Below are 11384 nucleotides of genomic sequence, written 5' to 3'. Positions count from 1 at the left end.
CAGGGACGCGGAGCCCAGCGCAGTGCCTCGGGGATGGGTGTGCAGTGCAGTGACCCAGACAGAAGCGCTTGCAGGGCAGTGAGGTACAGCCCCACTGGGGGCTGCCCTATGCAAAGGTGCGTTGCTGGAGGCCGGCGGCGGCAGTGCCTTGAGCGTGGGGCCGCTGAAAGTCCAACCCGGACGTTAAATATAAACCTGCTGCAGTTCACCGAGTGCAACGCTTCACAGCGACGCAGCACTATCTCGAAATGGCTGCCGTACCCCTCGGCTTTGACATTGATGCCCCACGGTGGGACCAGAGCACTTTCATGGGGCGGCTGCGGCACTTCCTCAACATCACTGACCCACGCACCGTGCTGGTGTCGGAGCGGGAGCTGGACCGGGCGCAGGCCGTGGTGGCAGGCTGCAGGTGAGTGTGTGTGCTGGTGGCACTGCCGTAGTGCTGGGGGTGTGCCTGTCACCTGCCCGAGCACTGGTGCAGCATCTGAGCACCCTGATGCAGCTGTAGATGTCTCTATTCATTGCAAGGGAGTTGGACTAGATGACTTTTAAGGGTCCCTTCCAATTCAAAAGATTCTAGGATCTGTCAGAGGTGGTTTTGTGGATGTTTATTGGGGTTTTAGGAGCCCTGAGCTATCGTGGCTGAGCTCCTGCGGCTCCGGGCTTGCAGGGCCGGGATGGTGCCACCGGGGAGCAGCCGGGAGCAGCTGCTGTACGCCAAGAAGCTGTATGACTCCGCCTTCCACCCCGACAGCGGTGAGAAGATGAACCTCATTGGCAGGATGTCCTTTCAGGTGCCGGGTGGAATGGCCCTCACTGGCTGCATGCTGCAGTTCTACCGGTGAGAGCTGGGGACATGAGTTGGGGCACAGCCTGGACAGCCCTTGGCTCCTCCAAGGGCATCAGTGTCCCTCCTTGGTGTCCCTGAGACACTGCTAGAAGCCCAGAGTGGGTCACCCCCAGACACTTCACTCCCCTCGTGCTGCTCCTGTCACTGAGAGACTACCTCCACATAGCCGAGTGGATCCCCATCCCAAACCTCTCAGAGCTGTGTACTGAGACCCTCTCAAACACATTCATTTCCCAGCCCTGCCCCTGTCTCATTCCCTGACCTCAGGATGTGGTGCCTCAGTTTCCCCCAGCAGACTCCAGGACAAGTGTACAGAGGGCATCTTGTCTGTTCTCTGATGGCTCCCAGGCACTCTCCAGACCCTTTCCCTCTGCAGGACAGTGCCAGCTGTGGTGTTCTGGCAGTGGGTGAATCAATCCTTCAATGCCATCGTCAACTACACCAACCGCAATGCTGCATCCCCCATCTCTCTAGCGTGAGTATGCCTCCAGGATGGGACCCTTGGTGCCTTTGGGCTGCCCCAAAAAGATGCTCAGGCACCAAAGGTTCTCTGTGTCAAAGGCAGTGTTTTGTGTTGTTTTTCCATGCATCTGTTTCAAATCACCAGGCAAATTGGAGTGGCTTATGTCACGGCCACCACGACAGCCCTGGCTACTGCTGTGGGACTCAACCTCTACACCAAGGTACATGGGGATGGGGCTGCAGCAGCACCTGGCTGCATCCTGTTCCCATGCTGATCCCATCCTCTGTCCTGCAGCATGCTCCCCCCTTGCTTGCCCGCTGGGTCCCCTTTGCAGCTGTTGCTGCTGCCAACTGTGTGAACATTCCAATGATGAGGCAACAGTGAGTGCACCTGGGGTCTGCCCATAATCCCTGGCCACAAGGGAGGACAGAGGGAGCTGGGATGGGATCTGTGTGATCACCACCCTGCATCTGGGAGGGACCAGCCCTGGTGGGGTGGCCTGGCACTGAACAAAGCAGGAGGGTGGTTTTGGGGTGAAGATGTCCATTTTGGAGTCTGTGATGTCCTGGTGCTGCAGGGGGGTTGTTGGAACTGTAGGAGTTTTGGGGTGTTCCAGGGGATGGGGGTCCCTGTGTCAGCCACACCCTGAAGGTGGCAGTATCAGCCCAGGGGTGGCACAGCCCAGGGCCACTGTTGTTATCCATACAGGGAGATCATCCATGGGGTCTCAGTGACCGACGAGGACAACAATGAGCTCGGGCATTCCAGGGTGAGTGCTCTGGGAGGGAGAGCAGATATGGGAATGGGGATGCTTGGAGAACAGCAGGGCTGAGCAACCACTCTTGCTCACAGAGAGCAGCGGTGAAGGGCATTGCACAGGTTGTGGTCTCCAGGATCACTATGGCAGCTCCAGGCATGAGTGAGTGTGGGATGAAGATGGGGGCCAGATCCACACTGGAACCCTGCAGCTCTCAGCATGGCCAGTGCTGATGGGCTGGTGGGGTCCCTCACTCTTCTCCCTGCCTGCAGTCATTCTGCCCATTGTCATGGAGCGGCTGGAGAAGTTTCCCTTCATGCAGGTGAGCCCCTGCTGCTGCTCTGGGTGTGGGATCCCAACAATCAGCTGGGGACTGACCCTGCTCTTCCCCTTACAGCGGATCCGGGTTCTCCATGCGCCATTGCAGGTCCTGCTGTGTGGTGGGTTGTGAGTATCTCAAAAAACCAGCATGGCTCCAAAGAATGCCTGAAGTCACCCTGGAAAAAGAACCCAAACAGTGGGGATGGCAAAGCTGCTTTATTTTCAATGCGAGCTCTGTTACACTGGGTCCTGAGCTGGGACCTCGCAGCTGGGGGTGTGCAACCCCAGTGCTAACACCTCTCCTTTGCTCACAGCCTGCTGTTCATGGTGCCGGCAGCCTGTGCTCTGTTCCCTCAGAGGTGGTACGTGTCTGTGGTTTCCCATGGGAGCCTTTGCTCCCCGCAGCTCATCCTGATGGGCACCCAGAGGTGGATGGTGGTCTCAGTGTCTGTTCCCTTTCCCTGCAGCTCTCTTGCGCTGGCTGATCTTGAGCCGGAGCTGCGGGACAGGATTGTGGCCAAGCATGGGGACAAAGTGCCGTACGTCTACTTTAACAAAGGGTTGTGAATGAAGGCTACACTGGAAGCTGTTGTACCCCTCCAGCCCCCCACCACTGCCATCCCTGCCCCTCCAGTGTGGGGCTTGGAGGCATGGTGTGGCCTCCCATTAACCCAGTCTGGGGGTGGAGCTGGAGTCATCTCCCATTTCTCCCCATTCCAAACCACACTGCTGCCTTAAACTGCTGCAGGGGCTCTCTCAAAAGCTGGAGCCCCTGTGGTGTGTGGCAAAGGACCTGTCCCCTCTGTAGGGGAGCACCCCAAATGCTGGGACCAGTGCTAGGACTGTGCCTTCCTTGCTCTCAGGTTCAGGTTTTATTCACTTTGAAATTGTCGCAATCCCAAAGACAAATAGGTAATTGTTTTTAAGCTCTGAATTTTGCAATCAGCTCATTCCACTGAGCATGACAGCCAGCCATCGCCTTGCCATCTTGTTCCTCACTGTCCTGGTGGTGGGACCAAGGACTTGGGGAACAGTTGATTCTGCCTTCCCTCACGCAGGGAGGGTCATGAAGCCGTAGAGTTGTGAACTCAGGCTCTGAACAGACTACACTGCAAATGTCAGAGATGAGGGTTGGCAAATAAAACATGGTGATTTTTAAAATGGCTGTGGGTTCTGCTTTTGGCTGGTCTTTGTGTGTCTGCTTCCCTGGATAAGGGTGGCACATGGATTGTGCTTGCCTTGGAAAAAGGAAAGGTTTGGGCTCTCTGCTTGCTGGTATGTGGATAAGTACATGAAGCAAAACGTGTATCTTCAGTTTGAGTGCTACAGGAAGAAGTCACTGCTTCCTGTCTGAACTCTTACATTCAGATTGCTCCTGTCCTATACCCCAAATTTCTGTGAGCACGTTTGGAAAGCAGCCTGGAATGAAGCTGGGTCCAAGGAGCATCCAGCATGCTTGGGAACACGGTGGTGCTTGTAATGCAAACTCCTACAGCAAGCATGCTCTGGAGAGCTGTTGCTATCTCCTGCCTGCTCCCCTTAGTCCTGGGCAGCAGGACAGGGTGCATGCAATGCTCTGGGCCAGAAGAAGAGGGTTGGTCTGTGCTAGGACAAGTGTGAGGCTGACCAGCACTGTCCTTGAGCCAGAAACCGACAAGCTCAAAGCAATGGATTCCCTCTTCAGACCTGCACAGGTTGATGCTGACTGACAGCAGCACAGCAGGGTTTCAAGGTTTCTAAGCTGCAGCAGGAGCCTCCACAGGAGGATTTGTGCCATCTCTGCCACTCACAGCTCCAGAGTGTTGCGGAGTGCTGGCAGGTGGTTGCAGACAACGCAGCCTGTGCTGCCAGATTCTGTCCAGCCCAGCTCTGCATCCCACTGCTGCAATAGGAAGGAAACCTTGCTGCCAGGAGTCGGTGCTGGACTCAGCCTTATTTGTGAAGAGCTGCGGGTGTTAATTACACTCCAGTAATGAGTCACTCCCAATCTGGGCTTGTCCCATGCTCTGGCTTTTGCCTCCTTCCTACTTCTAATTTCAGGGCTGGATGGGAAAAGGGGCGAAGCTCTGCATGGCTGAAACATTAGTGCAGCGGCATGTTTACAACCTCCGTTCAATAAATACCAGACCAAAGATGTTCTGTTGGGCTGCAGCAGGGCTGGTGAGTCACAGAAGTCCAAAATTTCTTTCAATGAATGATGAGCAGCCCCAGTTCCTCGCCCAAGTGCTGCTGGAGGTGCTTAACCCAGGTTAAGCATGCAGGGTGTGTGCCCAATGGGTTAACTGCTGCCAGCCCACGCTCACAGGGGTGCAGGGTTAGGTGTGCCCCAAGTATCGCTCTGATTGAAAAATCCTAAGGGCAGGAGATAAGCTGCTGAGTTGATTATTTTTCTTTTCTGAGCACGTTATCAGAGCATCTCACAAGCATCATCATGCCAATCCCCCGTGGGGGCTGCCTGGCACTCCACAATCGGCACAAAGCCTGCATGCTGCCCACGAGCTGTGAGTGATCCCCGAGCTCTGCCACCTGCACCCAGGACAAGTCCAGGCAGGTGTTGGCTGTGCTGGGACATGTCCGTGGCGGGACATCCCTTCCACACACCTCTACTCTTCTCCCAATGTAGCTGCCCCAGCTGCTGGATTTTGGAGGATGAAGGCCATCCCCCAGCCCTGGCTGGGTGAGACCCAAGCATCACATTTGTGTACAGCTGGATGCAGGGCTGGGGGCACCGCTGCAGCCTCCCTGTGGTTCTGGCATCACGGTGGGAAGAAGTGTCTCGGCAGCCTGCTGCCCCATCCGCAGGGCCTGGCATGGGGCTAGCAGTGTTGCTGACATCAGCAGCAGTGCATGCCTGCTGCTGCTGCAGCCGTTTTAGCCCTCTCCCTACACACGATTCCCGCTGAACCGCCAGACCTGGGTGGGCTGCTTGGGTTTGGGGCTCTCTGTTGTGCACTGCAGAGGCTGAGCAAGGTTTAAAGCCACCACAAGACGCGGCCAGCAGTTCTCCCCAGTGCAGTCAGAGACGAACAGACAGTCCCGAGGCAAATGCCGCACGCCACGTCGGGGCACGGGCACAAGGGGCAGCGCCCACACCCCTCTTCCAGCTAGTTCCGCCACTCACAACATGGCGGCCGTTACCCCACCCCGGACCCCTTCTCCGCCGCGCCACACTCAAGATGGCAGCTCCCAGCGAGCAGAATCCGCCCCTCTCCGTTCCGCCTTGAACGATGGCGTGCTGAACCAATAGCAGTCCAAGTGGCGCGCGGTCTGCCCAATCAGCGCCGGGATAGGGCGGGACGAGGTGCGGGGTGCCCCCTCGGCTCCCGTCCCGGGCCGCAGTCGGGCCGGGGAGGCGGGGAGCGGGGGGTGGGGGGGATGGCGAGGAGGTTCCGTGCCGCCATGGCCCTGATGTTGTTTCAGGCGCTGCCCGAGGGGCTGCCCGCCAGCGTGGAGCCCGTCCAGGTAGGAGGCAGAACGGGGGGGGCGCCGGTCGGGGGGTTCAGTGTGTGCTCGGGGGTCCTGGGAGACAGCTGGCTGCGAGAGGCGAGGGTTGTCAGCAGGCGAATTGTAGGCTGGGGGCAGGGTCTGTGGGGCTGCCGAGGTTTGGCACTGAAATTGAGCTGGGGGTGCAGGGAGCGGGATTTGGGAGCGTGCTGAGGCTGGAGGAGCGGCATAGGGACAGGGCTGCTGCGGGCTGCAGGACGGCGTGCAGGGGGACCGCCACTCGAGGAGAATGGTGGCCCTGGGCAGGGTACAGGCTTGGGGCGCTGGCAGGTGCTGGTGGCACCGGGGGAGGTGACAGGGCAGGGGGTGGCTGGCCCAGGGAGCGGGGCTTGCCCGGGCAAAGGAGGTTGCTGTTGCGCAGGAAGTGTGGGGTGAGCCTTCTGCGTCGGGGAAACATGGAGTTAGTAAGGTTGGAAAAGAGCTCTGAGGTCATCTAGTCCAACACATCAACCTGTCACCACCATGCCCACAAAACCGTGTTCATCATGGGAAGGAAGGAGGGAGAGTGTATCAGTCCGGGTGAGGGGAGCCAGCCCTTGTCTTTGTATGCTCTGACCATCGTCTTCATGCCCAAAAGGTTCTGAAGAAGTTTGTTTGCTCTCCTCCATCACTTTACTCAATATCATGCCTGTGCTATGATGTTCTTCAGCAGTGTTCTTAGACTGCCCTATGCGGAATCCATAGACAACTGTGCTGGGCCAAGTGTCCCATGTACGACCTGGAACCTGTTGTTCATGGAGTCATGTCTTTTTCATCCTCTGTAGAACATAAATTGAGCAGGATGCCTTCAGATTTGATGGTCTGCTTAGGAGGCAGGAACTGCATTTTGTATCTGTTGAAGATCTAAACCTTCATGGATTATGTGAAGGAATTTATTGAAGGTCTAAATCTTCACGGATGCTGATCTGTGCCCACAGACTGCAGGTGTTGTTGTTACATAGTGCATAGTTTCACTGGGACACTGGTGTGGAGTGTCCTTTCTGGGTAGGGCGTCCACTGGAAAACTTCCTGACTTCTGAAGCAAGCAGAGGTGAGGAGTTTGACTACAGATGTTTTAAATCTCCTTTCTTCAGGTCACTGAGAGTACCAGATGGACTTAAAGTTTGTAATTAGAATCGTAGAATCGTTGAGGTTGGAAATGATCTCTAAGATCATCTAGTCCAACCATCAAATCAGTAGTGGCACCTCAAATTTTCTTGCTGTGGTTTGGCCTTTGCTGCAGTAGGGAACCAGCTGCAAGGTTGTGCTGAACCTTCCTTGTGTCAACTGCCTCGACCTGGTGGAAGTCCTGGTGCTTGCTCCACTCCAACATACGCAAACTAAGTGTATATAGGCACAGGGTGTTGTGGCCAGGTGCTAGGACTGTCTAGACGAAAGCTGCAAAGCCCTATAAATGCTAATAAAAACACTATACCTGCTTTGAAGGTTGTGAAGGACACTCCCTGTACAGCTCAAGGAACAGGTAGAGGAAGGCAATAGGAAGTAGAAAAGGAGGAAGGGATAAAGAAGAAGGGTGTCAGAGCATTCATACGCAGACCTGCATGTGGGATAGTTGCGTGCCTGACTTGTAGATACCCTCTCCAATCAGCCCACCAGAAATAGTCCTAAAATAGTAAGTCTTGGGTGGTACAGTATGTAATGGTGGGAGAGCAGAGCTTTGGCAGCCCATGTTTTCTTTAGAGTGCTTAGATGTGGATGTGTCTCTTACTCGTTTTCTTTTCATAGTTTGTCTATATAAAACTCATGTGGTTTATTTTAGATCTTCATGTAGACTGTCTGTCAAAGAGCTGGTATTATCTCACAGCATGCTACAGATTGACAGCAACCCACTCAAAAACTGTCGTTTTTGAGTAATGTGGGGTAGATATATATATAATTTTTGAATAATGTGTGATCTGGAAAATGAGAATGTAACTAAACTTTGTCTGCTTTCATGTTGCCTTAGAGTATGATTTCCTTGAAGGTGATGGGCTTGTAGAAGAAAGAGTGCTGGCCTGGGAAGATCTCTGCACCAAGGGTTCCTATGGTTTTAGTTAAACCTCTAACAGCATTCAGTTCTTGGTCTCTCCACACCATGGCTGCCCTCTCTGCCCATGGTGTCTGCTGCCTGCTGCCATCTCCGTCTCAGTCAGCTGCAATGTCCTGCTTGCTTCTGCTGCTGGGGAGGGCTTGTTCAGGGCATGTGCTTCTCTGAATACTTTCTCGCAGAGCTGGAGGTCTGAGGCTGGGAGGTGCTGCAGGAAATGTGTCCTCTAAATAATTCAGGAGGTGGAGCTGTGCTGCCCAGCCACACTGAGCAAACATTGCTCAGAACACGCTGTACTTTGCAGGAGGGTCTGATTTTTCAGGTTAAAATAAGTCCAGGCTGCTGAGGATCTTAGAAGGCCTTTCTTTTAATGAAGTCTTGTTTTGGGTGGCAGCTGGAGGAGAATGAAGATAACTAGCACAAGCCAATCTCCAGTCCAAGTTCTTTACCTTTCCCAATGACTGTTCATTGCATGTGTGCTTACAATAGAGCACAAAGCTACTTAACAGGAGTTCGAACGTTTATCTGCAAATTAAGAGAAGATATGTTGCAGTTGTGTAACAAAAATAAGATCAGGGTGAACATCACAGGAAAAAGAAACCTGGCCGTGCCCAGTTATGGCTGTACTTGTGTAGCATTAGCTGTGCGCTGTCCTCATGGTTTGAGGGAGAGAGAAGTGGGGAAGTAAGAAATGGATTAGGATGTCTTTTAAAATGAATGTCTTTTAAAACAAGTTTGACCAAATTTGTAATGGTAAACTTTGAGCATCAATCATTATTCTGCTGCAGATTCTATTGCAGTCCATCCCTACAGGGCAGACTAAAGGTTATTTGACTGCTTTAACTGTCCATCTGCTTCCCAGTGCAAGCAGTTTAATTATCACATCGTTTTCTCAACTGTTGTTTTCTTTAGAAACAAGAGATTTAAGTGAATGTTAACTATGTGGCAAGCCTGAGGAATGTCTTTGTCTAATAAGATGGTTTTGAGCCAAAATCTGACAAGCACCATCTCCTTAAAGGCCCATTTCATTCCAAATTGAAGAGTTCTTCAAATGCTGTGACTTGAGGGATGATTCATCTCGGTGACAGAGAGGAGCCTTGCGTTCAGGACAGGCCTGGCATGACTTGATGCATCTGGCACCCACCCCTTAGCACAGTGTTTGTGCTCAGAGCTGTGCTGGCTGTGACCACAGCTCTGATCACACCAATAAGAAGTTTGCATGCTTAGTCCAGAGTTGCTTGCACTTCAGACCCTTTGAGAGCAGGTATTGTATGCGCAGCAAAGCTTCAGTTATCCACATCTAAGAGAGACCCATCTCAAAATATACACCAGCCTTTTTGGTTAATGTATAGGTAATTAGTTGTCATAGCACTTTGATGCCTCCTGAAACACTATGGGTCTTTCAGGAGGAGAGCTGCTTAAACAACCCTAGGGCTGTATGTTGCCTTCCGAAATATCTTTGTGACTCTTGCTTTTTGGCTTGCTGATCTCCCCAGTTTTGGCAGGAGGCAGCAGAGATCAAAGTACGGCCTGTGCTTGCTCAGAGCAGAGCCACTAAATAACCGTGCAGATTGAATTAAGGACTGCTCATACCACCGTGCGCTCCAGTGTCTCATCTGGATAGCATGCTTCCTCACTGATTAACATTCTTCCATTTGTGAGCTGCCCTCATGATTGCACACAGTGCTGTAAGAACTTCTCCTTGCATCTCTGCAGCTGTACAGCAGATGGGGGGCCTGGCCCAAAAGTGTCCTGTGTGCCCTAGGCGAGAGCAGGGCGTTTTGTTTAGTCCAAAAGTGATGGGCTGATCTTCTGGCATCATCCCTCATCTCACGGTGTCTGTGCTGTGCCCTCTGGTCATGGCGGAGTGTGCAATCATTGTGTGCAGATCTGTCCTTGCCAGACGTATCCTGGAGTGCTTGTAACGCAGAGCTGCAGGTGGCTGTTTGTTGTGTCTCCTGGCAGCATGCAGGTTTGGAGGTGTTCCTGTGACTCGTTTTAGTGGGTTCATGAATCCCAGAGGACCCAGTGTGGCAGGGACATCTCAAAAGCAGTCCTTGAGTCCAGGCTGGAGACAGACTATCATGGAAAGGCAATTGTTCAAAAACGGGCAAAGTGCTAGTTGCGTGTTGTAGACAACCCGCTGGCCAAGCTTTGCTCTGTGCTTCTAAGCTGAAGGAAAGCAAGAACACAGCATGGAACCTCTTGTTGATTTCATGAAGCTTTTGCCATTTAATGTGCTGCCAACCTCTTGATGTTAATGGGCTGCAGAGAGATGGGTGGGTACAGTGAGCTGTAACCAGTGTGTACAAGCCACAGGGTGTTGGTTTGGGGAAGAACATGTGAACCCTTTATGGGTGTTCATGGCCTCAGGATGATGTGCACAATCCTTAGGACAAGCTGAGGAAAGCTTTTGCTTGAAGAAATTCTCCCTTCTTTCCTCTTCATTCTTTTGCATTACTATGAGGTGGAAGTTCATTACTTGTAGTGTTGATGTGGTTTTTATCATAAAATCTTTTGAGTTGGGACCCTTAAAGGCCATCTGGTCCTACTCCTGCAATGAACTTCTACAGCTCTGTAATGTGGTCAGAGCCCCATCCACGCAGACCTTGCTAGCTTAATGAGCACTGGGAAATCTGTGAATTGCTGACCAACAGACTGATGCACACCCAAGCTTTGGGAAAAGCTTCACGTAGAGCTCAGTTTGCTGGCCTGCAATGTCAGTTAGCCTCATGGAGCAAACTGATAGGAGGACAGCTTTTAGAGCTCCAGTGGTTACAGAACTACTTCAGTTTTAAATTGTCTTCTGCTGGCTGAACAGCAGACGGAAGTGGGAAAGGCTGATGAGCTGCAGAGATGGTGATGAAGTGGTGGTTTCAGCAGGAATCTCACTGCTGTCTTGCTTTCCCTATGCTAAAGGTGTTGAGCATCACCTGTTGGAAATGGCTAAACTTAAACATGAATGGTATGCCCACAGGCATTGCAGAGGGTTTTTAATGAGCAGAACTGATTGACACTTTCCTCTCGTGTCCTGACGTTCCGAATTAAGTTTTCATTTGTTAATGCTGCATCAGTAGTTGGGTGGTTGGCAACTTATCCCTTTTGTGGAATCTGCTCTAAGTCCCTGGTGGTGGGTGATGGCCAGCATGAGAGCTGCATGTTTCATCCTTCAGATCAGACTCTTACATTGCCTCCATCAGCCTTTATGGCAGCTCTGTGGCACTATCTTTGAGCACATCAATCCCAGCTGGCTGAGCTAACCAGTGAGGAATGGGAGGATTAAACCCTCCCTGGGGCCTGGAGGAGGTGGTGGGCATTGTACAGAGAGTGGCAAAGGCTGGGAAAAACCTTTTAAGAATGCAGCCCGTCTTCAAGGCTGTGCTATTGGCCTGACTTCATTGTGTCCTGCACATTAATTGCTTTAAACCACAGGGAAAGTTACATTAAGCGCTCCCCTCAGCCC

General features: G+C 52.7%; 2 protein-coding genes across 2 annotated transcripts in view; both read left to right on the top strand.

Moving 5' to 3' along the window:
• The first annotated feature begins 143 nt into the window (after positions 1–143).
• Positions 144–3579, top strand: SFXN2 (sideroflexin 2). Its single transcript, XM_065747039.1, has 11 exons — positions 144–409; positions 671–841; positions 1227–1325; positions 1458–1533; positions 1608–1693; positions 2022–2082; positions 2166–2232; positions 2343–2392; positions 2468–2517; positions 2706–2753; positions 2859–3579. Exons 1-11 carry the CDS (start codon positions 249–251, stop codon positions 2956–2958), a joined length of 969 nt encoding a protein of 322 aa, XP_065603111.1. The 5' UTR covers positions 144–248; the 3' UTR covers positions 2959–3579.
• A 2159-nt stretch (positions 3580–5738) lies between these two features.
• The window catches only part of WBP1L (WW domain binding protein 1 like), a 49862-nt gene continuing 44216 nt past the window's right edge, over positions 5739–11384 (top strand). The window contains exon 1 of the mRNA XM_065746843.1: positions 5739–5853. Within this exon, the coding sequence (XP_065602915.1) occupies positions 5767–5853 (87 nt within the window). The 5' untranslated portion in view covers positions 5739–5766. The remainder of the gene's footprint in view (positions 5854–11384) is intronic.

The sequence above is a fragment of the Cyrtonyx montezumae genome, unplaced genomic scaffold (genome assembly GCF_038088225.1).
Source record: "Cyrtonyx montezumae isolate F1298 unplaced genomic scaffold, pur_monq_1.0 scaffold_4, whole genome shotgun sequence".
In the NCBI taxonomy this organism is placed as follows: Eukaryota; Metazoa; Chordata; class Aves; order Galliformes; family Odontophoridae; genus Cyrtonyx; species Cyrtonyx montezumae.
Note: the sequence above shows the minus strand (reverse complement) of the source record. Positions and strands in the feature narration are given on the sequence as shown.

What these genes read in the sequence shown, in the direction of transcription:
- SFXN2 (XM_065747039.1), top strand. Translation starts at nt 249, where the DNA reads ATGGCTGCCGTACCCCTCGGCTTTGACATTGATGCCCCACGGTGGGAC. An exon ending in TGCATGCTGCAGTTCTACCG is followed by an intron (nt 842 to 1,226) that starts GTGAGAGCTGGG and finishes TTCCCTCTGCAG; the next exon opens with GACAGTGCCAGCTGTGGTGT. An exon ending in TATGGCAGCTCCAGGCATGA is followed by an intron (nt 2,233 to 2,342) that starts GTGAGTGTGGGA and finishes CCCTGCCTGCAG; the next exon opens with TCATTCTGCCCATTGTCATG.